Source organism: Rhinolophus sinicus, linkage group LG04 (genome assembly GCF_036562045.2).
Source record: "Rhinolophus sinicus isolate RSC01 linkage group LG04, ASM3656204v1, whole genome shotgun sequence".
Taxonomy (NCBI): Eukaryota; Metazoa; Chordata; class Mammalia; order Chiroptera; family Rhinolophidae; genus Rhinolophus; species Rhinolophus sinicus.
The window spans coordinates 140,560,345-140,587,541 of NC_133754.1; the positions used below are offsets into that span (position 1 = coordinate 140,560,345).

At 43.3% G+C, this 27,197-nt stretch overlaps 1 protein-coding gene, 1 non-coding gene and 1 pseudogene across 8 annotated transcripts in view; 1 reads left to right on the forward strand and 2 right to left on the reverse strand.

Annotated features, from left to right (window-relative positions):
- The window catches only part of LOC109446319 (protein SET), a 37,488-nt pseudogene extending 12,724 nt beyond the window's left edge, over positions 1–24,764 (reverse strand).
- Positions 4,018–4,124, forward strand: LOC141571466 (U6 spliceosomal RNA). The gene has a single exon (XR_012496194.1). It is a non-coding gene; the product is annotated as a U6 spliceosomal RNA (small nuclear RNA).
- KANK1 (KN motif and ankyrin repeat domains 1) overlaps positions 23,918–27,197 on the reverse strand; it is a 185,638-nt gene continuing 182,358 nt past the window's right edge. For all 7 annotated transcript variants that reach the window (XM_019730205.2, XM_019730184.2, XM_074330512.1 and 4 more), the window contains 2 exons: positions 25,543–25,641; positions 23,918–24,947 (listed from right to left, as the gene is read on the reverse strand). In XM_019730205.2, coding sequence (XP_019585764.2) covers positions 24,885–24,947; positions 25,543–25,641 — 162 coding nt within the window. In that variant the 3' untranslated portion in view covers positions 23,918–24,884. The remainder of the gene's footprint in view (positions 24,948–25,542; positions 25,642–27,197) is intronic.

Sequence of the window (27,197 nt, forward strand, 5' to 3'; positions counted from 1 at the left end):
TTTAAATTTTGTTTCTTTTCTTTCTTGAGAGCTATTCCTTTGTATTATGGGGAAAGTCGTATTTCTGTTCAATTATTTTACATCCTTCTTGCCTAAGTTATCATTTCCTTTGGTTGTCCTCAACTCATCACTGTATAACCATGCGTAGTGGTGTTATGGAGGGAAGTGAGAGGTGGGCAGCAACGGGGACACTCACCCTGAAGGGAGGAAAGCACCACTTGCAGGAGCAGATAAACCATCCTTCCCTTTCTCAAGGCACTACAAGGAGGTGACCCTTAGGGGAGACTGACGCTTGGTTTACATGACAAAATCTCTCTTCTGAGGACTCAACCTGAAAGTACAAAGTCTCAGCACAAAGTCAAGTACAGTATAATCTCTCAAAGCCTTTGTTCTATTAAAGGCTATTTACCCGAGTTGGCAGGTAAAAGTATGGCCTGGAGGTAAAAACACTGAGGGCAGCAAACGAAAGAATTAGTGCATTGTTAAAATTAGATTTGTTGTTCAAGCAAGCGGACCACTGCCTGTTGGGGCTGTTGAGGGCAACTTCAGAGGTCTCCAGCCAAGAATGTGGAAAGGGCCAGGGAGGGGGTGAGGGGCCTTACTGCATTTCAGCAAGAGCCCTTCTGGCACCCAACTCCGTGTTCTGCTTTGGCAATAGCTCAGGAAGGGGTGGATTCACTGTGAGCGTGGCAGCTCCAGTCCCTGTGCCCATTGCCTCACCTTTTGTTTTTTTTTCTCTTGTTTGGCTGTGAAAATGATTCTGGTTATCAGACCGCCTCAGGATTTGGTCCCTGGAATGCCTTTGCTTCTCAGAAAGCAAGGAAATTACCAAGAATTACAAAAAGGCAAGTCAGAACCATGGCATTTAGAAAACAACCATATTACTCTGCCCAGTGTGGCCTTTGGAGGGGAGGAAATAATTGAATCAGTGACTTTGAATACTGCACCGCTTTGCATGACTCATTAAACTGCTATTTCCAACACTTTTGCCTCATGCGGTAAGAATGATAGAATCCTACAACAATCTATACATTTAAATTCTTTATATATCTGAAAAGCCTTGTGATACAACTGCCTTCAGATGTGAGCACAAACATCAATTGAAATACAAGACAGTCATAATAGAGCTAAATTTGATAAGCCACTCAAGCACGACCCAGGCGGCCCAGACTCTTAAATCAGAAAGCACAATTAATTGCTACTCTTTTATTTATTATCTTTAATCCCTGATTGGATACAGTTGACTTATTACTTCCTGGGATGAGGCCACCGCATAGGCGGGAATGAATAATTTTTGTGAAGCAATTTCTTTGTTACAAACCTGGGCTCAGACAATGTAAATTCTAATCATTTCTTTCACAGCACAGCGCCCTCTGAACTTGGAAAAGGCATTTATTTCTCCTTCCTCCTACCCATAGTGGGCAGAAAGTCAGGCGTTATCTAGATTTTGGAAGTCACTGGTCTTTTTCTTGCCCTTACTAAGGAATTGACATAATCCCCAGGGACTCTTTCTCAACTCCCTAATGGCTCATTAAAGACCTATATTATATTCAAAATAGTACAACTCTTTCCTGCGTGAATGAACTCTTTCCATAGCCCTCTTCCATGCCACCGCCAACATGGTTTATTCATTCCTATTTGTTGATCAAGGTCCATACCTCTTTCGAGATAAGGATTTTTCACTTTGAACTGTTTGTGGTTTTGAGCTAGGCCAACCTAATGAACCAACGGGATTTGACTGGAGGGGCACTAGGAACCATTTTCCTTCCTGTTTATTCAACGGCTTCCTCCATTGTTTTGATGTTGCCTAAAATTCCACTGTTAGGGATTTTATCCTTTGTCTTGGTTCCCTGGTAACACATGTATTCTCATGGGAAGCGTAACACTTTAAGCATTAACAGTCTTTCACAGTGGAGCCTGAATCAGTTCATAGAAATCTATTCTGAGAGGAGGCCATGCAAAGGAATGAGGAGAGGAGTATGAAGACTGAGGGCAGCAGTGGTGGGGGAAGGGCCACACGTACTGGAGAGGCCCAGAGAGCCCACAAACAACCCTTAACCTCTGATTGAGACAGAATTGGCTCTCATGTTGGGAGAACAGGATGAGCACAGTTTGGGGGGGATATATATATATGTATATATATATGTATATGTATATGTGTATGTATACGTATACGTATATGTGTATATATAGATATAGATATAAATATTTCCCAAGATGCTTTTTTATTAAAAAGAAACTATTCTTGATTATAAAAGTCATTGACGCTTGTTATACAAAACCTCATAAAATATGTAAAAATATAAAAATGTTCATAATCTTAGTTAGCTCTATCTAATATTTTGCTGCAATTGTATGTAATTCATATCATGTTTTATGTAAAGTTGTTTTTTATTCTTTCTCAATTAACATTATGTTGTGAGCATTTTTCCATGGTATTATTTGTGGTTATATAATATTCTGTTATTTATTCAAGCACTTTCCCATCAGTCTTTGCTGTTACAAATGCTCATAGCCAATATTTACAAATCTTTCTAGGTCCTTTTCTAAATGGCTTATGTCAGTTAATTCATTCCATCTTCACAAGACCCCAGTGAGGAGGCACAGGTATTATTCCCATTTTAGAGATGAGGGAACAGGCACTGAGAGGTAACGTGTCCGAAGTCACACACTAGTAAAGAGAGGATCCAGGATTCAAACTCTGGTGCTTGGCTCTTAATATTTGGCTGTGGGGCTGGGGCTGTTAATATTTCTGCACAAATCGGATTCTTTTCTTAGGCTAGGTTGCCTAGGTGTAGCATCTCTTGGTCAAAGGTTCAGGAATATTTTTAAAGCTCTTGAAACATTGCTAAGTTGCTTTCTGCAAAATTCACTCTTTGGCAATGAGTTTCTATTTCCTTTCCTTCCTTGATGTTTAAAACAAACAAACAAAAACAAACAAAAAAGCAAAAAAACAAAAAAAACAAACCTCAAAACAAAAAGCACCTGTGTGGCTGTAGCTGAATGGCTCTATTTACATTTTGTCTCCCATCCCTGAGCAGCCAGCAGGAGGATCCTGGGAAACAAAGGTTAGTCTGCACAGGAGAGCTGAAGTCCTTGAATTATGGCAGCTTTGGGGATTTCTGAAAGCACATTTAGATCAGGCTCATCCTGGGCCTGGCCTCCCCGTTCCCGTTCTTTGAGTTGCCTTGGATATGAGGTGAATTATCAGAGTCACTCCTTGTGGGATGGTATTTTTTTTTTTTTACCACGGGTCAGGGAGTCAATGACAGGAGTATCCCCCCAGCCACTCTATCTTCAGGGCACTGTGTGTGCACTGGGACACTGGCATTGGGAGGCGCGCTTCAGAGTGTCCTCCCGGGCTGGCCTGGAGCCTGAGCTAGGAATCCTGGACATTCACTTGGTTAGTTATGTGTATGTTTATTTGTTTTTGATAGAAAAGGCTTTTCAATGATTCAGGAGGAGATTGGTTAACTGAATTTTGGAATATACATTCAATGGAACGGTATAAATGAGGTAGATTGGTATGTACTGGCATGGAAAGATGCCCAAAACATTCTTTTAAGTAGGAAAAAGAAAAAAAGAAGAAATTACAGAACTGTACCCATCATATAATCCCATTTTAGAAGATGAATAGAAAAAAGATTTCTCTAGAAACTGAGATGGAGAGGGTTTAGTGCCTTCCATTTTCTATACCGTGCATGTTTATATTCCTTGAAATTTTCAGTGCATATATATTAATTTTAAAATCACAATTGACCCTTGAACAACATGGGTTTGAATTGTGTGGGTCCACTTACACATTGGTTGTTTTTTTATTCAATAAATACCTGGTCTGTTTTGACCCGAGGATGGGTATCCAAGGATGTGGAGGACTGACTGTATGCATCGTTCTGTGCCATTTTATATAGGGGATTTGAGCATCCTGGATTTTGGTGTCCTAGGGGGTCCTGGTACCAATCCCCCACAGATAATGAGGATCAACTAAGTTTTGGGGGAGTCAAAAGTTATATGTGGGTGCTCACTTCGGCAGCACATATACTAAAATTGGAATGATACAGAGAAGATGAGCATCGCCCCTGCACAAGGATGACACGCAAATTCGTGAAGCGTTCCATATGTTTTTAAAAATCTTAAAAAAAAAAAAAAAGACAAAAATCCTTTGAAAAAAAAGCAGTTATATGTGGACTTTCAACTAAGCAGCGGGTAGGAGCCCCTAACCCCCACATTGTTCAAGGGTCAGCTATAATATAAAAGCAACAGAGATTTTATAGTAAGGTAGAATACTTGAAATATAAAATTTTAAAATATACAAACATATAAACTCATATTTACAAATATGGAAAATATAAAGAGAAGCAAACGGAATCTAAGGGAATCTAGTACAATTAGTACAACAGTACTAATTGAACACGTATTTGGGGAATGGACATATATTTCTCCCCTTGTGTTTTCTAAATGTTTGGTAATTTATAACTACTGTACACTATTTATAAAATTTAAGTGAAGATGTAATGAAAGAAAGTATGAAGTCCTATTAAAAGTAAACCCCAAGGCAAGTCTGAAAGGAAAGGATAGAATGTGGAGTGGCAGTTAAGAGTGAATCCTGGGATCCAGATACCTGGGTTCTCCTCTAGGCTTACTGTGCGATCTTGGGCGAGTCACTTGGCCTCCCTGGGCTTCAGATTATTCAGCATGGAGGTTCTCCACCCTGAGTGCACATCAGAATCACCTGGGGAGCTTTGAGAACACTCTGTGTCCTAGCTTCACCAGAGTGAGGCCTAGACAGCCTCCCAGGTGATTGTGGGGAGCAGAGAAGCGTGAGGACACTGACCAGCATGAGCTCAGGGAGGGTCAGTTCACCTTGCCTGGCAAGTCTCTCAACAAGGCTCTGAAGCGACTAGTCATTTCAACAAGTTAAGTCGATGTTTATGTAGCTCTTGGAGAAGAAAAGTTTGAAAGACACCATGTGGCCAGACCACCTCTTGGTTTTGAAAAGTGGTTGCTCTTTGCTCATAATAACCACTTTCCATGGGGATTTTCACTCGGCATTTGGGTGTAAAGAGTATGCATTTTTAAAGCTGTCCAAATGCCTATTTATGCAGCAGAGCATAACTCCTCTCTGGATAGGCTGCTATGCTTTATCAAATAAATGATACACATTTAAAAAACTGTCTGAAGGGGCATTTACCTGAGGGACTGTTATTGTGTTTGGTTTATTTATTTATTATTATTTTTTGAGCCCTTATGGTTCATTGGGTAAATAATATCTTAAACAATTTTTAAATAAACATGCCTAGCGAGATGCTATTTTATCAATCTTATCCACTCTCATATCCTTCAAAGAGGGCTCTTTTAGGTTGTTTTTATTTAAAATTTCACATTAAGATACTTTACCCCCCCAAAAAAAAAAAAAAAAAATCAACTCTTTAAAAAACTGAGTATGAAGCAGACATCTGTCATCTAACTTTTTTTCCCCTTTGGTAGATAAAGACTTTCTTACAATTTTACTTTTTCTTCTATGGGGCTACTTCAGTTTCAGTGCTAAATTCAAGACATTTTTGCCTTTGCAGCAATAGACCCTAACCCTGTTCTGCAGTGAACATTCCTGGTTTGATTATTTTTGGAGAAGGTGGGGAGATTGGGACTGTTGCAAAACAAAGGGGAGTTACTTAGATAGGATTGTGAAATGGAAGTACATCTGGTAGGACCGGTGTGTGTCGGCATGAGTCATGTGACTCCTCTAAGACATAAAGCAGGAAAAACAAAACATGATGAAAAAAAAAAAAGGGAAGGAAAGAAAGAAAGCCAGGGACAGAGACTTGACATGGAGATCTCAACTGAGAGAGGGGAAAGACTTACAAGAACGTTTAGTGCATAGGTACATAAGACCAAAAACCTAAATGGATCCGGGTCCTTTGTTGCAGACAACAGAATCCACTCAAGCTACTTTAAGCAAAAAGGGGTTCACCAAAGGGTGTTACCTGATTCACAGAGTCTCCATGAAGGCCATACAGGCTTGGAAATTATACACAGGAACAATGCAGCCATAGATAGTGCAGCCGGGAGACATGAGGAATCAGGCCTTAAAAGAGTGGTTCTCAAAGTGTGTTCCCAGACCAGCAGCATTTACATCACCTGGGCATGTAGTAGACATGCAAATTCTCTGGCTTCACCACAGACCCGCTGAATGAGCAACTCTAGGGAGGAGGCCCAGCAATCTGTGCTTTAACACATTTCCTAGGTGATGCTGATAGACAACGAAGTTTGAAAAGCACTGGCTTTTGTATGATTCCAGCAGACGAACCATGGCTGCTGCTTTCCACTCTCTAGCACCTGGGAAACTAGGGACTGGATGCCACAGCAGCCCCAGAAGAACCAGAGGCATCTGCTAATGTGTTTGCCAGAAAGTCTCAACCCCTTGAACCCTGCCTCACATTGCTCACTTCCAGCTCAGGGACTCCTGTAAGTCAACCTCCAGGTAGAACCAGAACCACATTACATGCTAGCACCCTACCTGCAAAGGACATGGAAAATGTAATTTAGCTTTCCAGACTACAGTGCGGGAATAACACAGAGGCGACTGCAACAGATGTTGGGAGAGCCAACCTTTGTTATCTGCATTAACCTGCTGCTCCTGTGGATGCCCAGTGACTCTCCACATTAGCTAGCCTTTTCCAGCAGAGAGGGGAACCGCAGCTCTGGCAACTCCACTCTAGCCACTGCCTGCAATCCAGACTTTCCCCAAGGTTCAGAGAGCCTTAACTCAAATATAGTCTGGGCTCACTGTAACTGTTATAGAAGAATGACAGAAGTGGCCTTTGGTTGAAAGAAAATAATTTCTGAGTGGGATCCAAGACAGCAGACTAGATAAATGCTGTGCTTGTCTCATCCCATGAATACATCAAAATTACAACTAAATTACAGAACAAACAACCTGGAGAACCATTTGAAGTCTGGCTGAACAGAAGTCTTATAACTAAGGATATAAAGAAGCCACAATGAAACTGGTAGGAGGGGCAGAGATGCGAAATGGGGTGGCCCCAAATCTCCGTGTGGTGGATGAAAATTGGGAGGGATATCTCGGCCATAGAGATTACCCACGGAGGAGCAAGGAACCCCAGCCTCACAACAGGCTCCCCAGCCAGGAGTACTGGTGCCAGGAACAGGAGCCCCCACATCTGTCTGTGAAAAACAGTGGGGATTCTGACCATCTGGGTGGGACCAAAGGTTGCGGGAAACCCAGGTGTCCTCTTAAAGGGCCCAGACTCGCTTACAGGCACTCACCCTGGGCTCCAGCAGAGAGATGGTGACTCAGGGGACATTGGAGACACACAGGGAAAGACTGAGTTGTGTTGCTTCAGGGCAAGGACTGGAGGGACAGTTGCCATTTTCCCTGTGTGAGGTCTTCCTCCTGTGCAGCCAGCAGGCAGGCGCCATCTTTCCTGTGTTGAGCCCACCCCCACAAGAGCCAACTATGAATCTGATTGGTCTGGTGAGCTCTGCTGGGATTCCGCCCTACCCAACTCCCCTAATGCCTGAGGCACTTTCTTGGGAGCAGCCGGCCCCGCCCACATTGCACTCTTTCTTAGAATACTATCCGAGTCCGAGGATGCCTGGCAGGCAGTGACTGGCCTCCGTGTGCGCTGAGACTTTTGCTGAATAGCTCCAGGCTCAACCTGGCACCAAACCAGAGTATACATTCACCTGGTGACCACAACTCTTCCTACTCTAGTGACTCCCTGAGACTCTGCTCCCCCAACTCGCATACCACATGAGGCTTTATCAGTGGCTGAAACTTAAAAGAGCTGGCAGGTGGCAGCCAGCCTGGGTGTCCTGGCTTTTTGCAGAGCTGCACCAGGTCTGGTACTGGTGGCAGTCATCCTCTGTTCGCAGTGTGGCCTCTCCCATTGCCTCCAACTTTAGCACAGGCAGCGAACATCCAAGGATCACTTTGTAGCACTTACCAGGTAGTCCCTGGCCAATCACAGGCAGTGGCTGACCTGGGTCTGCACTGGAGCTCTTTCCAAGATACCCTAGAATCAATATACCTGGAGGTTGGCTTCAGACCACAGCAGAGCACTGACCAATTAGCTTCACAAGTGGACACACAAAGGGTGGTCTCAAGAGGCCAATCACAGGCAGTGGCTGACTTGGGTCTGCACTGTTGTGACAAATCCCACTCAGTGGGGTAAGCCTCCTGCACAGCAGCCCATAAGCTGTGGATGTGGCCAAACCCCACAGCCAGTCAGCTTGAGGGCCAATCCTACCACGGACATGCCAATGGCAATCAAGGCTGAACTACAACAGGAGGGAACACACAACCCACACAAAGGATACTCCTGGAACACCAGAGCAGGTGACCAGGGAGACTATGCCAGGGCACCTACTACATAAGGCCACCTGGCCAAGACTGGGAGACAGAGCAAATGTACCTAACATATACACATATAAACAAACACAGAGAGGCAGCCAAAATGAGGAAACACAGCCCAAATGAAAGAACAGGAGAAAACTCCAGAAAAAGAATTAAACAAAATGGAGGCAAGTAACCAACCAGAGACAAAGTTCAAAACACTGGTTATAAGGATGTTCAAGGAACTTAGTGAGAACTTCAACAGAAAGATAGCAAGCATAAAAAGAGGACATAGGAATGATAAAAAAGAGCCAGTCAGCAATGAAAAATATAATAACTGAAATGAAGAATGCACTAGAAGGAATCACCAGCAGACTAGACAGAGGATCAAATCAGTGATTTGGAAGACAAGGTAGCAGAAAACACCCAATCAGAACAGCTAAAAAGAATCCAAAAAAATGAGGATAATTTTAGAGACCTCTGGGACAACATCAAGCATAACAGCATTCACATCATAGGAGCACCAGAAGGAGAAGAGAGAAAGCAAGGGAGTGAGAACCTATTTGAAGAAATAATGACTGAAAACTTTCCTAACCTGGAGAAGGAAATAGACATAAAAGTCCAGGAAGCACAGATTTCCAAACAGGATGAACCCAAACAGAGCCACACCAAGACACATTATAATTAAAATGGCAAAGATTAAAGACAAAGAGAGAATCCTAAAAGCAGCAAGAGAAAGGCAACTAGTAACTTATAAGGGAGGCCCCATAAGACTGTCAGCTGATTTCTTAACAGAAGCTTTGCAGGCCAGAAGGGATTGGCACAAAATAGTCAACGTGATGAAAAGCAAGGACCTACAACCAATATTGTTCTACCTAGCAAGGCTATCATTTAAAATTGAAGGACAGATAAAGAGCTTCCCAGACAAGAAAAAGCTAAAGGAATTAATCATCACCAAATTAGTATTATAAGTAATGTTAGAGGGATTTAAGATGGGGGTGGGGGAAGATCAAAATTATAAATAAAATAGCAATAGCTACATATCAATCAACAATTACTTTCAATGTAAATGGATTAAATGCTCCAATCAAAAGACATAGGAGGACTGAATGGAAAACAAAACAAAACTCTTACAGATACTGCCTATAAGAGACTCATTTCAGATCGAAAGACACACACAGATGGAGAGTAAAGGGATGGAAAAATTTATTTCATGAAAATGGAAATGAAAAAACAAAAACAATAAAGTCTGGAGTAACAATAATTATACCAGACAAAATAGACTTTAAAACAAAGGTTATAACAATAGACAATGAAGGACCCAGTAATCCCACTTCTGGGTATTTGTCCAAAAAAACCCAAAATGTTACTTTGAGGGGACTGTGCATCCATACGTTCATTGTAGAGTTGTTTACAATGGCCAAGACATGGAGACATCCTGGGTATCTGTCAATGGAAGAATGGATAAAGAGGAGGTGGTACATATATACAGTGGAGTATTGCTCGGCCAGGGAAGGGAATAGTTTCTTGCCATCTGCAGCGGCATGGATTGACCTGGAGGGTACTGTGCTGAGTAGAGTATGTCAGACAGAGAAAAGCAGATGCAATATGATTTCACTTATATGTGGAATCTAAAGGACAAAATAAACAAAAAAAAACAGAAACTCACAGATACATAAAACATGTTGATGGTTGCCAGATGGGAGGGGGGTTGGGAGAGTGGGTGAAAAAAGGGGAAGGGATTATGAAGTACAAATTGGTTGTTACAATGTAGTTATGGGGATGTAGAGTATAGCATGAGGAATATAGTCAATAATATTGTAATAACTATGTATGGTGTCAGATGGGAACTAGACCAGTCAGGGGATCACTTCTTAAATTATATAAATGTCTACCCACTATGCTACACACCTGAAATTAATATAAAATAATATTGAATGTCACCTGTAATTGAAAAAATTTAAAAGGGGGGAAAAGAAGAAGGGAAATAAGAGGTTTAAATTTCCAGGTATAAAACAAATTAAGTCTTGGGGATATAATATACAACATAGGAAATATAGTCAATAATATTGTGATAGCATAGTATGGTGTCAGATGGTTGCTGGATTTATCGTGGTGATCTTTAGGTATATAAATGTTGAATAGCTATGGCGTACCCCTGAAACTAATATAATATTGTATGTTAGCTATATTTTTAATAAAAATCTTTTAAAAATTATAGAAATGAGAAGGATTAAGGTAACCCTCAAAGCAAAATTCATCCTGAAATGTAAATAAATGTTTAAATTTAAAAAACGAGTATGGTTGTTTAGATGAAACATTGCAAAAATTTCTTACTAAACGATATTTTAATTTCCACCTTTTGGGGGGTAAAGAAATGAGACCTCTTTAAATTCTGTTTTTTAAAATTTACCGGAGGGTAAAATATCTGTCTTCTAATTATGGAACAGGAAGGAAATGCAAACTCATTTTATAGGAAAGAAGTCTACTTGGATGGTGTTCTATTTTAGCCTCACAGTATTTTAGAATGCTAGTACTAACACTCGAAATCATGTTGTGTTTCTAAACTGTAGGCTAAAAATAGGTTCATCTTGATACTGCCAATGGAGTGAATAAAGTTAAGGCAAGAGTACAATCTCGTGTAGCTGGTCCAGGGACTCCTCTTTGGTCCCTCACGTTACTCAATATGCAGCATGGTGTGTCCAGTGGCCTACAAGAGGAAATAATTTTGCCATTTTCCGAAGTGTAGAACGTGCTTTCAAAGATGAAAAATCTCCCACTTTAACCATAATGAAGTCGGAAGCATTCTGCTTTGTGTGCCATCACAACTGGTCATTTACAGTTTCTTAGTGGAAAGAAACACTCAGCAGAGCAGGAGTCAAGCTTTTGGTCTAGTGAGCAATGAGGAAGAGACTGAAGTTGTCAGCAACATTATGGAAAGGGGGCCCTGTGACAGTGAAATACTTTCCTGCCCTGAAACTCAGACCAGCAAGGGAGGTCAGTGTTTTGCCTGTTTAGCCCCTTATTAAGCTGATTAAATCTCCATATCGATTGGCTTCTCTCCAGATGAGTGGAAATATTAAGGATGAATTATCCTGATGAATCCCGACTGTCTACTGATATATCTACTGATCTGGACGAGGCCATCCATTGTAACCCTTGTGGGGGATGGGGCATGCTTCCCTGCATCATACACACATTTCCTTGGCGAAGAGACCAGTGTTTGATGATCAGACATGGGAGAACCCAAGGAGCTTGAGCTCTCTGTGGAACACACGGGGAGAAGTTATGAGTAATAAAGAGGTGCCATGGGTGCTTAAGGTTAAGAACCCTTGTGGCAGTTTGGTTTGGCTTAGTTGGAGAGTATGAAGGAATGGGATGGACTGAAACCAAAGGACAGAGGAACCTGCATCATGTCAGATCATGGAGGATGTCAGGGGGCCATCAGGTAGCTTTCAACAGGCAATAATATGACCACACTGAACGGGGGTGGAGAGACCAATTAGGACACTCTCTCAGGAATCCAGGAGTGGTGCCCTGAACAAGGCGACTAGCAGTGGGAGAAGGGGATGGACACGAGAGCTGCTAGGGAGGTGGAACTGGTGGACGTGGTGACCACCTACCGGTAGCTAATGGGATTGGATGATGTCATGCATGTGACCTGCTTAGGTCAATATCGGGCCCACAGGAAGGAACTGATAACTATCAGGGGCTACTGTATAGGAGGGCAAGAGCGGAAGCTGTTATAGAGGAGGGGAGTGTGAAATACATGGGAATGAGCGGAGCCTTGAACATTCTACAGTGCAACCCGGGGCAGTGGTGGCATCAGTTAGTCCAACACTCAGAGGAACACAGAAGCGAATGAAGCCCCGCACTGCCTCCCAGCAGATCCTAATTCCTGAGAAGACCTCCTTCCTCCTCACGCCCCAAAGAGAGACGCTGTCAATTCCTCAGAAAAACCTTCCCACTATCCAATGGGCTTCTTTTTTCTTTTTTCCCCAACAGAGCAACGTGCTGAGGTTCAGCACTGTAGCAGACAATCCAATCTGAATCTGGACATTTACAGCCTGTCACCCACTGGCCCAACTGTTGTCCATACTCATGGGGCAGCTTGGAAGACACAGTTTTTGTGTGAGTGCTTGTGTGCTCTGGGGAGAGATGCCAGTGAGTGAAACTTAGAATGAAAAACAACTCTGACCTCAAGAAAAAATGACCTGACCCTTAGCAAAATAGCTAACACTTCTAGAGAGTACCTGTACAAGTTTACGGAAAGGTTTCACAAGCATGAGCTCATGTGATTTCATCATCATTTGCTTTTCCAACTATAACAGGATTGGAGAAAGTAGCTGTGGAATCTCTTTTGCTTCCATTCCAGAAGTTTCTCTCTCCCTGGTCAACACATCACATGACATGAATGTAACTAGGACAGGGTTGTTTGGTGTTTATGTGACTCTTCTGAGGTCTGCACATAACTGGCAGAGTGCTGTAACCTGCAGGTTTTGCAAGGTTCCCCTTTTCACGGATACTTTCTTGCCCTAGTTCTGGACAGGGTCTTGGGTTTCACTAGAACTCAAGGATGCCCATCTATGAAGACTTCTGGGCAAGGGAGAGTATCATGGGAGCTACTTACAGAGGTGGGTTGAAAGGTGTTTTATTGAGTGAAGAGAATGCTTCTGGAACTGTAGTCTTCGATCTGTGGCAGAAAAGCAGTCCCTCTGTTGACTGTATCCCCCTGATTTCTGTGGTACCTTACTTCTGATGTAGGAGACATTGGTTAATACTGGTAAGGATGAAGGGAAAACATTGAAAATGGCTAGACACACAAAAAAGCAGTACGTGTGTGCCCTGTGCCCTTTCTTGCTATTTTAGTAGCCTGCGGCTTCCCCAATGAAGAGGCAGAAGCCAGCAAATCTGTCGCTTTAGAAGCACACCTTGAGAGAACCTTAATAAAGCTACAGCCCAATGTGCTGTGGCAGGTAAATAACTTCTGTTCTTGTTAACGGATCAACTTAAGTCCTTAAGACTTACTGGCTGAAACTACAACCTGGAGAACTCAGACAGCCACACCACAAGGACAGAGCGCCTAGGGCTCAGACTTTCTAATAATACATTGTCTCAGTGGTGCCTGGAAATTAAATGTCCTTGTTTGTTTTACTGGAGACAGCAGACCTCCCTCCGATTTCTCCCTTCTTTAGGGTAGGAGTGATTTCCTCATCACTTGCTTTTCCAAGCATAACTGGCTTGGAGAAAGCAGTTGTGGATTCTTTTTGGCTCTTATTCTAGAAGGTTCTATCTTCCTAGTCGATGAGTCAAATGACCTAAATATAAGTTAGGCAGTCTTGCTGGGTGCTTGTGTGTCCTGGGGCCTGCAGGTTACTAGCTTAACCCTAACTGTAGTGGCTGGTGGCCTGGAGTGCGAGACTCTGAAGCATATGGAAAACTAAGCAATTGTACTTTCAGTAGCAAGGGCATCCCGAGTCAGACTTCTGTGTCTCTAATTGATAAGAGTCTATAATGTTTTAGGGAACCGATTCTGGTCCTGAAGGATTTTCATTTACCTGTAGTTATTAGATGATCCTGGTCAGGGGAGATGTCCCACGAGACCCATGCAGTTTAGGGGCCATGGATGTTTGCATACAAGACAGGGGAAACTCAACTTGCAGTTTTTTTTCCCCCTAGAATAAACTTGTCTTCCTGAGTTAATCTCAGAGACTGATTTCCTGTCTGGAACTCATATCTCTAACATTAAAAACATAATCCCACTGTGCAGTGTGGCTTTGGTGAAGACTGCCCTTCTCCCTACAAGAGGAACAGTATGGCAGACTGAAAAGTGCAGGGGCTCTGGAGCTGGCTTCTTGGCCCGGTTTTATCACTCAACAGCTGTGTGACCTTCAGCAAGTTACTTACCCTCTCTATGCTTCTGTTTTTCTCATCTGTAAAAAGCAGAACGTGATGGCGTAGAACTACCTTGTAAATTTGTTGAGGAGACAGTGAGTTAACATGTGTAAAGCACTCAAAAGAGTACCTGGTATGTAGTGCTATACAAGGATTTATTATTTTTCACTATTTGAAACCAGAGCAGAATGTGAGGTAAAAGGGTGTCGTGGCAAAGCAGGATCTCAGTCGCCTGGAGTAGTGACGAGAAGGCTTGGCCTAAGAGGCAGGAGACCTGGTCTCTCTCATCAGGCTTCCTACTAAGTAACAAGGCAACTCTGAGCCTCTCAGAGCTTAGTTCCTTCATTTTAAAATGAGGTGGTGATAAACCAAGTGTCCATCAAGAGATGAGTGGACAAACAAAATATGGCATATACATCCAATATTATTCAGCCATAAAAAGGAATGAAGTTCCAACACATGCTACAGCATGGGTGAAACTTGAAGACATTGTGCTAAATGAAATAAACCAGACACAACAGGACAAATATGCACGATTTCACTTATGTGAGATATCTAGGAAGACAAATTTATAGAGACAGAAAGTAGAGCTGAGGTTATCAGGGGCGAGAGGGAATGGGAAATGAGTAGTTATTGCTTGATGGTTGCTGTATGTTTCAGTTTATGAAAAGTGTTGGTAATGGATAGTGGTGATGGTTCCTTAACAATGTGACTACTTAATGCCACGGAATTGTACACTTAAAAAGTTAAAATGGCAAACTCCATGTTATATATATTTTATCACAATGAAACATAATAAGGAGAAGTCAGAAAAAGATAGGGAGAAATAAGCTAACTTTGAAAGAGAAAGGTACTTGCAATGAACTTGGAAACTTTTATAGTCCATGGGGTCATAAATAGGGGTTACCAGAAGAAAAAAATGAGGTGGTGACATTAACCTGAGTCCTTGCCAGCTCCAGTCTGCTGAGGTAAACATCCCTTTTCCTTTAGAACTTTCATGCCCTTTGTTTCCTTCTTGGCACAGCTCAGGATAAATCTCCCCAGCCCCTGCTGTGCCCACAGCACCTACCTACCCTTAGCTCTACCTGCCCGGCTTTCCCAGGTGACTGCATCTCTACTTGCTTTTCTTGTGTGTGGCTGTTTGTTAACTCTGTCATTAGCCCCTCAAGAACAGAGACTTTATCTTCTGCTTTTGCGCTGTCCCCTCCCCCCAAGTCCCTGGCTCAGAATGAGTCCAAATAGGTGTTTGAAGATGATTCCTTGCCCTGAGGACCTACAACTACAAAGGACCTGGTTGCGTCACGTTCTGGACCTGGGTTTTGCAAACTTTTTAAAACTTCTACTGTACCCACTGATCAAATACACCTTATCTTGTGACCCAGAACACACACACGCACACACACGTCAAGTTTCATGAAATGACATCATCACTATATGTGGTATAATCTAAGATTTCCGATTTATTTGATTTTTAAAATTTTAAAAGTGCTTGTAGTTACATTGATTTTGTAACCCATGACTTCCTGTTTGAAAAAACACTGGTATTTGATGACTGGCTCGCCCTTGGGTGTGTTCACTGCTGGCCGCAAGGGGGAGCTGATAGGTCAGGCTGTGCGGAGGAACCAAGTGAACTGTCAAAGTGCTTAGAGGAATTGGAGGAAGCAGTCAGTGCTAGAGGGGACTTCAAGATGCCCGTAGAAGGCCCCTCACAGAGGGACCAGCGGTGCTCATTCAGAGACTATATGTTTCCTGGTTCATTCTCTACTGAGGGAACCATTTAAATGCGGTGTTGTGTGCTGATCGTTGGATTTTGGGCTCAGTACTTGGACCCTCTTCCTTGGAAGCAGCAGAACTCATCCATTTTTGCACAACTGCCCTTCGGATGTGACTGACCACCTCGGGACTTGCCGTGGACACCTTGTAGAATCTGCCTCACTGTGCAGAAAACCCTACTCTGTGCCAGGCACCCTCCTCTCCATCTCAGTAAATGAGGCTGGTTCTACTTGTTAGTTTGGTGAGGGGCAAAGTGGAGTCCCTAGAAGGGAACTGAAGCAGCAGCAGAGCCTGGTGATCTTGAAACCCACGCACAGAGGAAATCTCCGTGGCGTCGAAAGCCAGAGCCGTGGCCTGCCCTGGGCTCTCTCCCTGAAGTAAATGCCAGAAGTTGTCTATTTTAGCCCAGCATCGCTTTGGTGTCTGTCAGGGACAGACGTGGCAGGGAGACACCACAGGCCATCAGGCGTCTCAGCCTTCCTCTGTGAGCACAGGAGGATCAGGCCACAGGCTCATTAACAGCACCAGCTTCAGCGCTTCACAAACTGTTTGGTAGTTAACATAGTCCTGACCCATGTTCTTCCCATTCACTCCACCTATTCTCCCATCAGCACATTTCTCAGGCTTGACTGAAGTGATGACTGCAGTCTGCTTCACCTTTCCAGTAGGATCCGGGAATATATGCCTCAGGAGTTTGAGATTTCAGTAGACAGCAAGCCAGAAGGGTTATTATGTCCTCAAGCAATGACGAATCCTTTCATTTCATCAGCAAGTGGCAAGTAAAGCGCTCCATTCTGCCGATGCCCACACCCCCAAGCTCAGCATTCATACCCCTCAGCACGGCACAAGCAATGTCCAGGCTGCATGAGCCTCACTGACCACCTAGACATGGGAGCAGTAAGTGCTTACTGTTATGTCACAGAGGCTTTGAGGGATGTGTGTTACACAGCATTATTGTAGCCGTAGATAGCTGACATGCCCACTTAAATATCAGAGAATGATACACCTCTGAAAGAAATGACTAGAAGCAACTTTCACCTTCAAATAAAATGGGTTCCTGCAGATTGCTTCTTCATTGGCATTGCCTGGAGCTGAGAGCTAAATATCTTACACTCATCTTCAACTCTAGATGTATTTAATATCATGGTAGAAACCAGAAATTGAGCACAAGAATTGAAAAGTTATTTTTCATTAGGTTGGTACAAAAGTAATTGTGGCTTAAAAGGTTAAAAATAATTGCAAAAACCACAATTACTTTTGCACCAACCTAATATTAGGCATTAAATGAACAGGTGGGAGAAGCAAAGCCAAGAAGTGATGCCTATCTATATTTCCATTGACTTCAAATCCAGGACGTCCCTACCCAGATGGAATGGGTTGTTTGTACCAGTTAATATTTCTCATATTGGCATCTGCATAAAACTCCTATACATGTATAGGTCAATGTATGTACAGATCATTGAAAGGTCATCTCTATAAGACTTACTGGTGGGTGATCACACTGTTTGGCTTCCCTAATTTCAATGTGGATTAGAAGCACAGATAAGATTCTGCAAAACAAATTCACAAATCCAAGTCTGTTGTGTTCTAGCAATTGTAGGATTACTGGCCTCCTAAACTGGAGTCCTTAAACTCTGACACATAATGGTAAATAAAAGTACTCTGTTTTACCTACTCAAATATGACACAGCATACGGCAAGTTTTTAAGATAGGCAGCAAACTTCTGGCTATTTGGTAGTATATTTGGTCATATATCCTGACGATGATTGAATGAAGCATGTTGAGGGACTTCATTAAAGTTCTTCGGTCATTCAAGGTCTGCCATCGATCAGTGTCGGCAAGTGTGCTCTCTGAAAGTGAGTCTTGTCTCTCAGAGATTAATTTATAGGTGGGGGAGGATATAATCAAGTTGCTTCCAATTTCCCTGTGAAACACTGATGGCCCCTCCCTTTTCTCACTCATCTCAGTTCACTCTCTGACTCCAGAGTCATGGACATGCCCTACTTGCCTTTAGGTAGGAGAGCCCCCAAGTTGGTTTCTGGTCCTATGGGCCCGGGGCCTTCCCTCACAGATGCCTCTGTCTCTTGGATGTTGGCATGAGCATCCAGAATGACCACTGTCCTGGCTCTGTAAAGGGAAGCCACTGTGTGCCTCTGCCCGATGGCAGAATAAGAACATAGAGACGGAATTCAGAGGCAGCACAGCTGAGAGGATGGCAAGGCACCACACCCTCTCCTCTGTGCCTCACAAGGGTTTCAGAGCTCAATTTTTAAATAAGTATTCAGGAGAGAGTGAGCAGACACAAAGAGAGACTCAGTGGGATTGGCATGAATAAAGATTTCTTTCTTTCTAAGTATAATATGTGGGTCATTTTTCTTACAAGACTGCTATGATTCAAGTCAAGTCCTCTGGCCAAATTCTAAAACCCAATTATGGGTAAATACAGGATTTATAAACACTTGATATATTATACAAGCTGTAGAAAGAAAGATTTGCCATTAAACAATTGCATCTTTGTAAAACTCAGTTTTTAAACTGGGGAGCAGAAGGTCCACAGTGAACAGGCTAACTGTAAGTTTTAATCACTGGATACTGCAAACAAACAAACAAACAAACAAACAAAACCCCACAAAGATGAAAGAATACAGACACTAAGTATATCCACCCATCAGGTACTTGTAGTTGAGATGAGATAAAGTCTATTTGTAATACTCCTTACGATCAAGCAGTACTAGTTCTCAAAGTGTGGTCCGTGGACCAGCAGCATCAGCATCACACCTGGAAACTTGTTAGAAATGCCAATTCTTGGGCCTCTCCCCAGACCTAGGGAATCAGAAACTCTGGGGAGGGGCCCAGTAACCTATGTCACCACAAGCCCTCCAGGGGATTCTGATGTACACTCAAGTTTGAGAACTACAAGTTGACAAGATACAATCTGCCTCACAAAGCACATAGGAAATGGATTTCCTTCCCAATGAGATTCAGTCCTTAGTGCCTTAAGGCATATATGTAAAGGATTACCTTCTCTCCTGTGCATCTAGGACGGAACTGATATGTACCATCCCTGAGAAAATTAAGAAAAGTGTCATTCAAATACTTTTCTATGTTCTGTGATGGAGTCCCCAATGCCACTGTTCTTGCTGTCCACAAATCACCTACTAAGCCATTTGTTTATAGCAGCACCCACTACCTAGAATCAATTTCTATATCAATAAAGAAAACCTACATTATGCCATGGTAACAAATCACCTGCAAAATTCCCCAATTTAACATAATAAATGTTTATTTCTTGTTCATAATACACCTGTAACATTGGTCTGCAAGGGAACTCTACTCCATGCAGTCACTCAGGAACCCAGGCTGATGGAAAGTCCATCTCATCACTTGCTTTCATGATTGCCATGATGGGGGAAGAGGATGGTGAACTGCACACTGGTTTTTAAAGCTCCTACAGGGAACTGATACATGTCACTTCCACTAATGTTTCATTGGCAAAGCAAGTCATATGGCTAAGCCTAACTTCAGAAGTAGGGAATAGTACCCAGAAATAGAACTGTGGAGTATCTGAGAACAGCTGAATGACTATTATCCAGCCATGGCCACAATACCCATCACGTGCAAAGCTATTAACATTGAAAAAAAAAAAAAAAAAAAAAGGCAGGGCCAAGAGTTCCAGTTTTACATTTTTTTTCGTTCCTATTGACCTTCAAATCAACAAAATCTAAACCTTCCACGCAAGAAAGTCCTCTTTGATCAAATGTTTTCATTTTTTAAATGAAAAAAATGGAAGTTAAAATACACAGGAAAGTGCACAAATCCTGAGTATACAATGTAATGAATTATCACAGAGTGAACACAACAGTGTAGCTACCTCAATATTAAGAAACAGATCACTATCAGGCACTCACCAGCCCCTCGGGCTCCCTTCCAGTCATCTCCTCCTGCTTTCCTAATGGTAACATTCTCCTGACTTCCAATACCATACTTCAATTATGTTTTTACACTCATTCATTCTACTATGTTTCCCCGAAAATAAGACCTAACCGGAAAATAAGCCCTAACATGATTTTTCAGTATGACATCCCCTGAACATAAGCCCTAATGTGTCTTTTGGAGCAAAAATTAACATAAAACCTGGTCTTATTTCTGAGGAAACATGGTACTAGTATGTTTCCGCCAGGCACCAGAACTTCTCAGTCTTGGCAGGTGATATTACAAATCCAAGCATGAAAGCTGACCTTAGTGAGCTTCGTATCAGAATATTGGCTTTTCTCAGGTGTGCAGGTGTGTATGTGTTTGTGTGTATGTGTGTGTGATATTTTGGACAAAGTTGGGTCATGAGCTCTCTGAACTCTCAGGCTCTCAACCAAATTAATGAATATTCTCTTTATTACCTGTTTATTTAAGCACATTCAGTATTTCATAACAGAGCAGATGGGATCATAGCCAGGATATCTTTGCTCCCTGATACATAAGAAAGAAGTAGCCTGCCCGGCTGGCACTTGGTCTCCTACGGCCAACCTTTATATAGCGTTCACACCATGGGCAGCAAAGCACCTCCTGCCCACCTGAAGCTCTGGTGTTTTCTCTATCTCCCTATCATATAGCCTCACCCTTTCAGGTGGGTCTAGGACTAGGTTAGCTGGGTCTTCCTGAGCTAGGGAATAAAGAATAAGTATAAAATGTATTTTGGCCCACATACAAGATTGGCATTTGGTCTTAGGAATATTCCTTTGCAGCTTCCATTATCTGAAAATTAGGATTATAGTTCTCATTTCTTTACCTATTAAATCATCAAAGATTTTTATGGAGAGGCAGTGGTCAGCTGGTTTCCTTAAATGCTAGCTCCTCCCTAAATGTCCTGAAAATCAGACATATCTGTACAGTCATGCACCCATAAAACACGGTATTTTGCTTTCCGGCATCTCTACAAAATCCCTGCCAGAATCAGGCCAGGTGTCTTGGGACACTGTTAGAAGTGCTGACTAACTCTATCTGTCCCATGTAAAGCGCTGATTGTGACTTCCCACTTCCTGCCCTCAGGAAACGGGCAGAGTCTTCGGCTGGGAGGGAGTGCGAGTGTGTGTAACTCTAGGACACTGGCCAGCGACTCGGCCACAGCCTTTTGTGGTAATCATCTTCAGCAAAAAATATATTTTTATAATCAGCTGGCTTCTAAATTACAGCCATGCTGAATAAGAACAGGGTAAACATATGATCAGTAATTTCCTTATGGCAGGAAGTAGAATTAAACAGTCGTTGGCCAAGGCCCAGGGCTTTAAAAAATTGTACTTTCAGTAAAACATAAAATAGAAAACTATCTTTATTCCAAAGCCAAAGCAATGGGTCATGACCTTCTTCCTTCATGAGGAAGTGGGGAAAGAAAAGATTAACCTAGGAAAACACTCCAAGAGTTGTCTGCCTGCTCCACCTCTGTCACTCACGTACTGGCCCACCTCCTCCTCCCGTCCCCATAAACATAGAAAAATGGATCTGTGGTAGCCATGGTTCTTAGCCTTCTAGAAACGACTACTCCAGGAGATGCAGCAATGTCACCGAATATGGATAATTACTACACAAAGATTATGTTGGCTCCTTATACATCAAAGGTAAAAGACTATGTTTCTTGTTTTGTTATAGTTCCCACCACACCTCACTTATTTAGAAAAGAACATAAGGGTAGTGTCTCATAATTCGGGAGTAATAAAATTCTCAGTGTGGACTGAAGGCTGGGGGTGCTCCTTAATGACACAGGTTCCCAGACCTTAGGAACCAGAATCTGTAGGGTGGGGCCCAGAATTCTCACCAGCTCCCTCAGGAAATTCCTATGCGTGCTGTGAAGGGAAAAGCTCACACAAAAGTATCACAAACATAAACATCTGTGCTTGCAGCAGGCTTCCCTCAAAAAGACCCAAGAGGATTTCCAGAAAGATTATCATTAGTGTGCTCATTATTTCGAGGGAAAAAAATTCAGTTTTCTTACCAGTCAGGGAGAAAATTGTTACATCGGAGTATCGGTAATTTACAGGTAAGGACCCAACTTTTCATTTATTTGGGGGATTAGTGCTAGATGGTGTGTTCTGGGTAATTTTTTCCAGAAGCAAGACCCCACCCCCTGTGATAAGTACAGAGTTTAGTCCATTTAGTCATAACAGGGGCAGGACAAGTTGTCAGTTTTACTTTCTTAATATTAAAGCCTCAAAGTTCCCACTACTTTATTCCTTTTGACTAGGGGTGGATTTTGGCCTTCAGCTTCTTAATTTCCAGAGAAAGGGTGTCTGGAAAAGTGGCTCTCTGTTACTTAAAGGTTTAGCCTTCTCTTCACATAAGCTGAAAATAAAACAAGGAGGCTCCAGCCCTCTGCTGGCCTCTCTGGGGACCTTGCCCAAGCATCCTGCCACAAATCCCTTTATGGATGTGTGCTTCAATAAATTGCAGCTGTACATGGGGAGAATCAGGCTGGTTTATATAGTGTGCCAAGATCCCAAGATAAAAAGCATTCAAAGTGCCCAGTGTCAGCAGAGCAAACAAGGCACAAGGCAGCATAGGTTACCCAGAAGTTAGATGCGTATTGAAGAAGACCTCACTCCACGGTAAAACAAGCACTTGTCTTCTTTTGCAAAATTTAGCACCAGAAATCTGAAATGCAGCATGCAGATGTAGGAATTCATTTTTGTCACGCCCAACAATAGCAATGCCTTCCTTTCTCCAATGGAACAAAGCCAATTCCCAGGATCACAAACCACCTGAGGTACAGGCCTCCTTACTCAAAAGGCATGCCATGCCACTCAGGAGCAGAAAACTCACAGCCCTGCTTTTTTGCACACACAAACACTCTTCTGCTTTAATTTATGGTGCTCTTTCAGATCTGAAGGAACTTGGGCTCGAATAACTATCTGAACTGAAATTTGGCCCAAATCCCAGAGCTAGCAGATCTGTCCTAGGGTGAAGGGTGAGGGGCGGTAGGCGGGGAGGGCCCAGGGTGGGGGGGAGTGGGATGCCCATGATGCCAGGTAGCTGTGACCTCACTTTCATGGTTCATAGAAGAGGATGGCCCTTCTGCCCCAGAGGCCCCCGGCTTGTACTGGGAGAGCATCGGTTACTGCTCCAAGTTGGCCAGAATTGCAAGTGCTGCTTTTCACAGCTCCTCCAAAATTCTCTAAAAGATGCAAACCTGTGAGCCTGTGAAACAGGCTTTCCAGTGCAAGCATTGTGATGACACACACACCTGCTCGAAAAACCTAGTCTCTGGCCTTTTCCTTGAGCTCAATAATGAATGAATTAATGAAAGGCAAGGAGAGGAATAAGGGAAAGAAAGAAAGGTTTAAAAAAGCCTCAGTGATTTTTCCAAAGCACCTGGCTGGCACAAATGACCTGGGTTAAAATCCACCATCAGCAACTCTGCTGAAACACCTACTATGCATTTTGGCACTGTGCTTCTTCATTTTAACGATATTGACTCAATCCCCTTTACTTTTTAAAAAGGACTTGAAAACAGGTGCTACTGGGCCAACTATCTGGCTTCACCTCTCCTTTCTCATCACTACAGGTTTCAACCAGTTACCCAACCATTGCACCCAAAATTAGAATCAAGGACTGCTGCTTCTGCACATGAGAAAAGTTCACTCATTGCCTCCCCTTGGAGATTACCTGTCTGACGAATGGTTTGCCTAATTAACTTCAGACTCATGGTGTGCAGCCTGAGTGATGAGCAGAGCTGTGGAAACAAAGCAGTGCTCTCAGAAGATGTCTCCTCTTGTCGGAGCACAAGACCAGCAGGCCGGGCAGTCACCCTCCCTGTGCAATCCATCCATCACCTCATGCGGCCACTGCTGTAAGGCCTAATAGGACGGGGGCAGATAGCTGCCAGAGATGAAGCGGGGACAAGTAAAGAGCTTAATGAAAGTTTATTTTGAAAATATGGCAAGAGTCTAAGGCACTTCAAACATTTAAATACATGTAAGACCAAAGTAAGTGTGACACGGTATAAAGGAATCCATAAATATGTGGAGAACTACACTATGCTTCTCTAGAGGCAAACACATAGCCGATTCCTCTAACACAATTCAACCTTTACCGTTAGAGTTGTGCAATTATTAATAAAAATATGGTACTATGACATGTAGTTCTTCATGTCTTTTATTACCATGGAATATAAAAGTTGAAAATACTGTTGTCAATTTTATATAGATACCTTTTATATAAAAAAAAAAAATCATGTAATACATCCACCTAAATAAAACCAACTGAAGAGATTTCCTTTTGTAAGTTTATACTTCTTTAGAGTCCCATCTTTTATTTTTAAACCAGAAACCTACCAGCCCAGGCCTAAGTTGCTGAGCATCAAAGTCACCTCAACTTACTTACTTTAAAATAATAAAGACAAAAGAAAAACCGACAAAACCATCCTGGAATGGAATTTTCGAAGAGCTTTCCAATGGTTCCACATTAGCAAATGTAAATACTTGTGGAAAATTTGAAAACACCATGCCAGCGAGAACCTGACACTTCTCAGAGTGGTGGCGGGGGAGAGAGGAGGAATAGAAGTTGCCCGTTCAGGTTAGATTACAGTTTCCTACAACTGTACATAACGGAGCAGAGACTCAACAGCAACAGCGACTGGGGTCAAGTGCCCTCCACACAGAGGGAAGATGGCCAGAGCGAGGCGGTGTGTGCCCACCGGCCATCTCCTGCTGGCTCAGCTTCCACTGTGACAGCACCAGCCTTCAGCCTTGGCATTGCGCATTCTGTTTGCTGGTGAGCTCAGGCACAACACATATACATTCAGTATCTGTCACCCCAACAGGAACAATTAGCAGCTTAATGGTGGCATGGAAATGGACGGCTATTTGCACATAATCAATCAAATGAACCTCGGTGGGTGGGACCAGGAGATGTCTTCCTTCCAAGCCTAGGGGTGCCCTAGAGACCAGGAAAGGAAAAAAATTGGGGGTTAATAAGAGATCTCAGGCAGATGTGTCCTCTGTGACCTAGGAACTCTGTCCACCATAGCTGACAACCACCCACGAGTGACAGCGAGGAGAGCTGGAACACAGGACACAGGCCCACCAAGCAGGAGCAGCTCAGGTCAGCTGGGCTCAGCAGTGCCACGTCCAGCTGTCCTGCGAAATCAACTTCCCACTAAGTGTGGACTCTGGGGCCACAGGGTCCTGCTAACACTATCTGCGTTAGGAAAAATGCTAGGAATGTGGCGATATGTATTCATGGGCTCAGGATGCGCCATTTGGATAATTCTGCCCAGAATAAACCCTTCATGGGCGCGTCTGAGTGTCTGTCTCCTGAGGACAAGTCAGGCATCAAGTCTCTGCTGCTCTAACCATTAGCACTCCTGGCCTTCTGGGTGGGGTAAAGATCGTGAACTCTGAAGTTCCAGACTAAAACTTCCGTTTTCAAAATCATCACAAAACCCGCGTCTCCCATCAATTCTCAGAGGAAGGGGGCCCCCCAGTCTGGTGGACCGCAGCCTGTTCACCAACGCCAAAAGCACGACACTGACCGGAGATTGGGCCTTTGCAAAGTTGACGTGGGCATACAGAAGGACAGCGATGTCCTTGTGTCCTGCTTCCAGGGCGATCGAGAGCGCGGTGCTGCCATCCTTAAGACAAGAAGAATACGCCAGGTTGGTTAGATCTGTCAAACTTCCAGAGAACCAAAAGGTGAAAAAGCAAAACACCCTCCAGTAATGGACAAGGTTCCCTGAATCTGGCCATTTGCTCAGTCCTTTAGGGAACTTTTCTGGACCTCTATGTACTAAGCCCTAAATACAAGGATGGATGAGGCACAGCCTCCACTGTAAGGAAATCACAGTCAAGAAAAGCATCACCCATTCGTTTTGACTTTGCCTCGCAGGGTTAGTGCGCAGGTCTGCAAACGGCACATTTCCCACAGAGGAAGGCTGGCTGCTGGTGAAGAACTTTTATTCAACCACTGTGCCCACCAGCAGGGGGCAGCAGATGACGGGGGGGGGTACGGACGGACAATTTTCATTCTTATCATTACAAATGAGCAGGCAAGTCATGGTCTATGCTTTGAAGTCCTGCCATTTGCCAAAGATCTCTTAACCTTTCTCTTGGGGAGGGAGCTGATCCTACAGCCATAACCACCCCTGCGAAATGCCATGAGGAACACTGATGTAGAAGCATAGGGACGCACTAAACCTGGGAAAGAAAAATTTTCAGTTAAATGTTTGGTTTCCATTAAACTGCAGGGATTTAGATAGATATAAAGGCGCATCAAGGCAAAAACTTATTTTCTGTCTTGGAATAAGGACTCCGGTTCTGTCACTAGCAGCAGGAAACAATTTGCATGTGGTTTGAATTTTATGGTCCCTCTCTCCCACTCTGTGAATTCTGGGAGGCCAGTTTTCTTCCGGAGGCCACTTGGATGCCCTCCTACTCCTTTAAGAATAAGGAAGCAGGCAATTAACGGAGGTGACCAGGATTTCTGGAAGTCACTGTGGCTCTCTGGCCTCTTATTACTATATCTGCAAGCTGTTCATTGCTGAGAGAGGAGAAAAGCAAACAAACAAGAAAACAAGACACACGAAACACAAACTATTCTTAAGGAAAGATAGGAAAGGTAGGTGGAAAACTCCCTCCGCTCCAGAGAAAGGAAGGACATCTGGTACAACCGCAGCTCACATGCGCCTGGGGAAGTCGTGGCACTTGCAGAAGCCATCAGTCCCTTTGTGCCAGCAAATCCCTGCACTGGTTTGCTCTTCCTGTTGGCATGGACTCACAGGGCTCTGAAGTGTGGTGCAAAGGAGGACGTTTTCCCTCTACCTTTTTAGTATTTTGAGCTGAAGGAAGCTCTGGTTCAAAGCCGTGTTCCACTTTCAAAACTTTCAAAAACAGAACCAACCCAGCCCGACCTTTACGACCTTTGGACTTTGGAACCATATCACCATCACTCCAGTGTTAGTTCCTGTGGCTTCACCTATCAGTGCTGCTCCACTTTGGCCTGGAGACAGCAGAAGGAGCAGCTTTCCTTAGAATGTTTCCCAGTCAAGGGGATTATTTGGGAATGGGGACAGACTGGGAACTGGGAGAGGAAATTAAGAGTCTCAGCAGGAGTGGGAAGAAGCCATGACAATCTGGATGCCCTCACTGATGAAACATCACAAATTAGTCACTCCAATGACCTCTAGTGAAG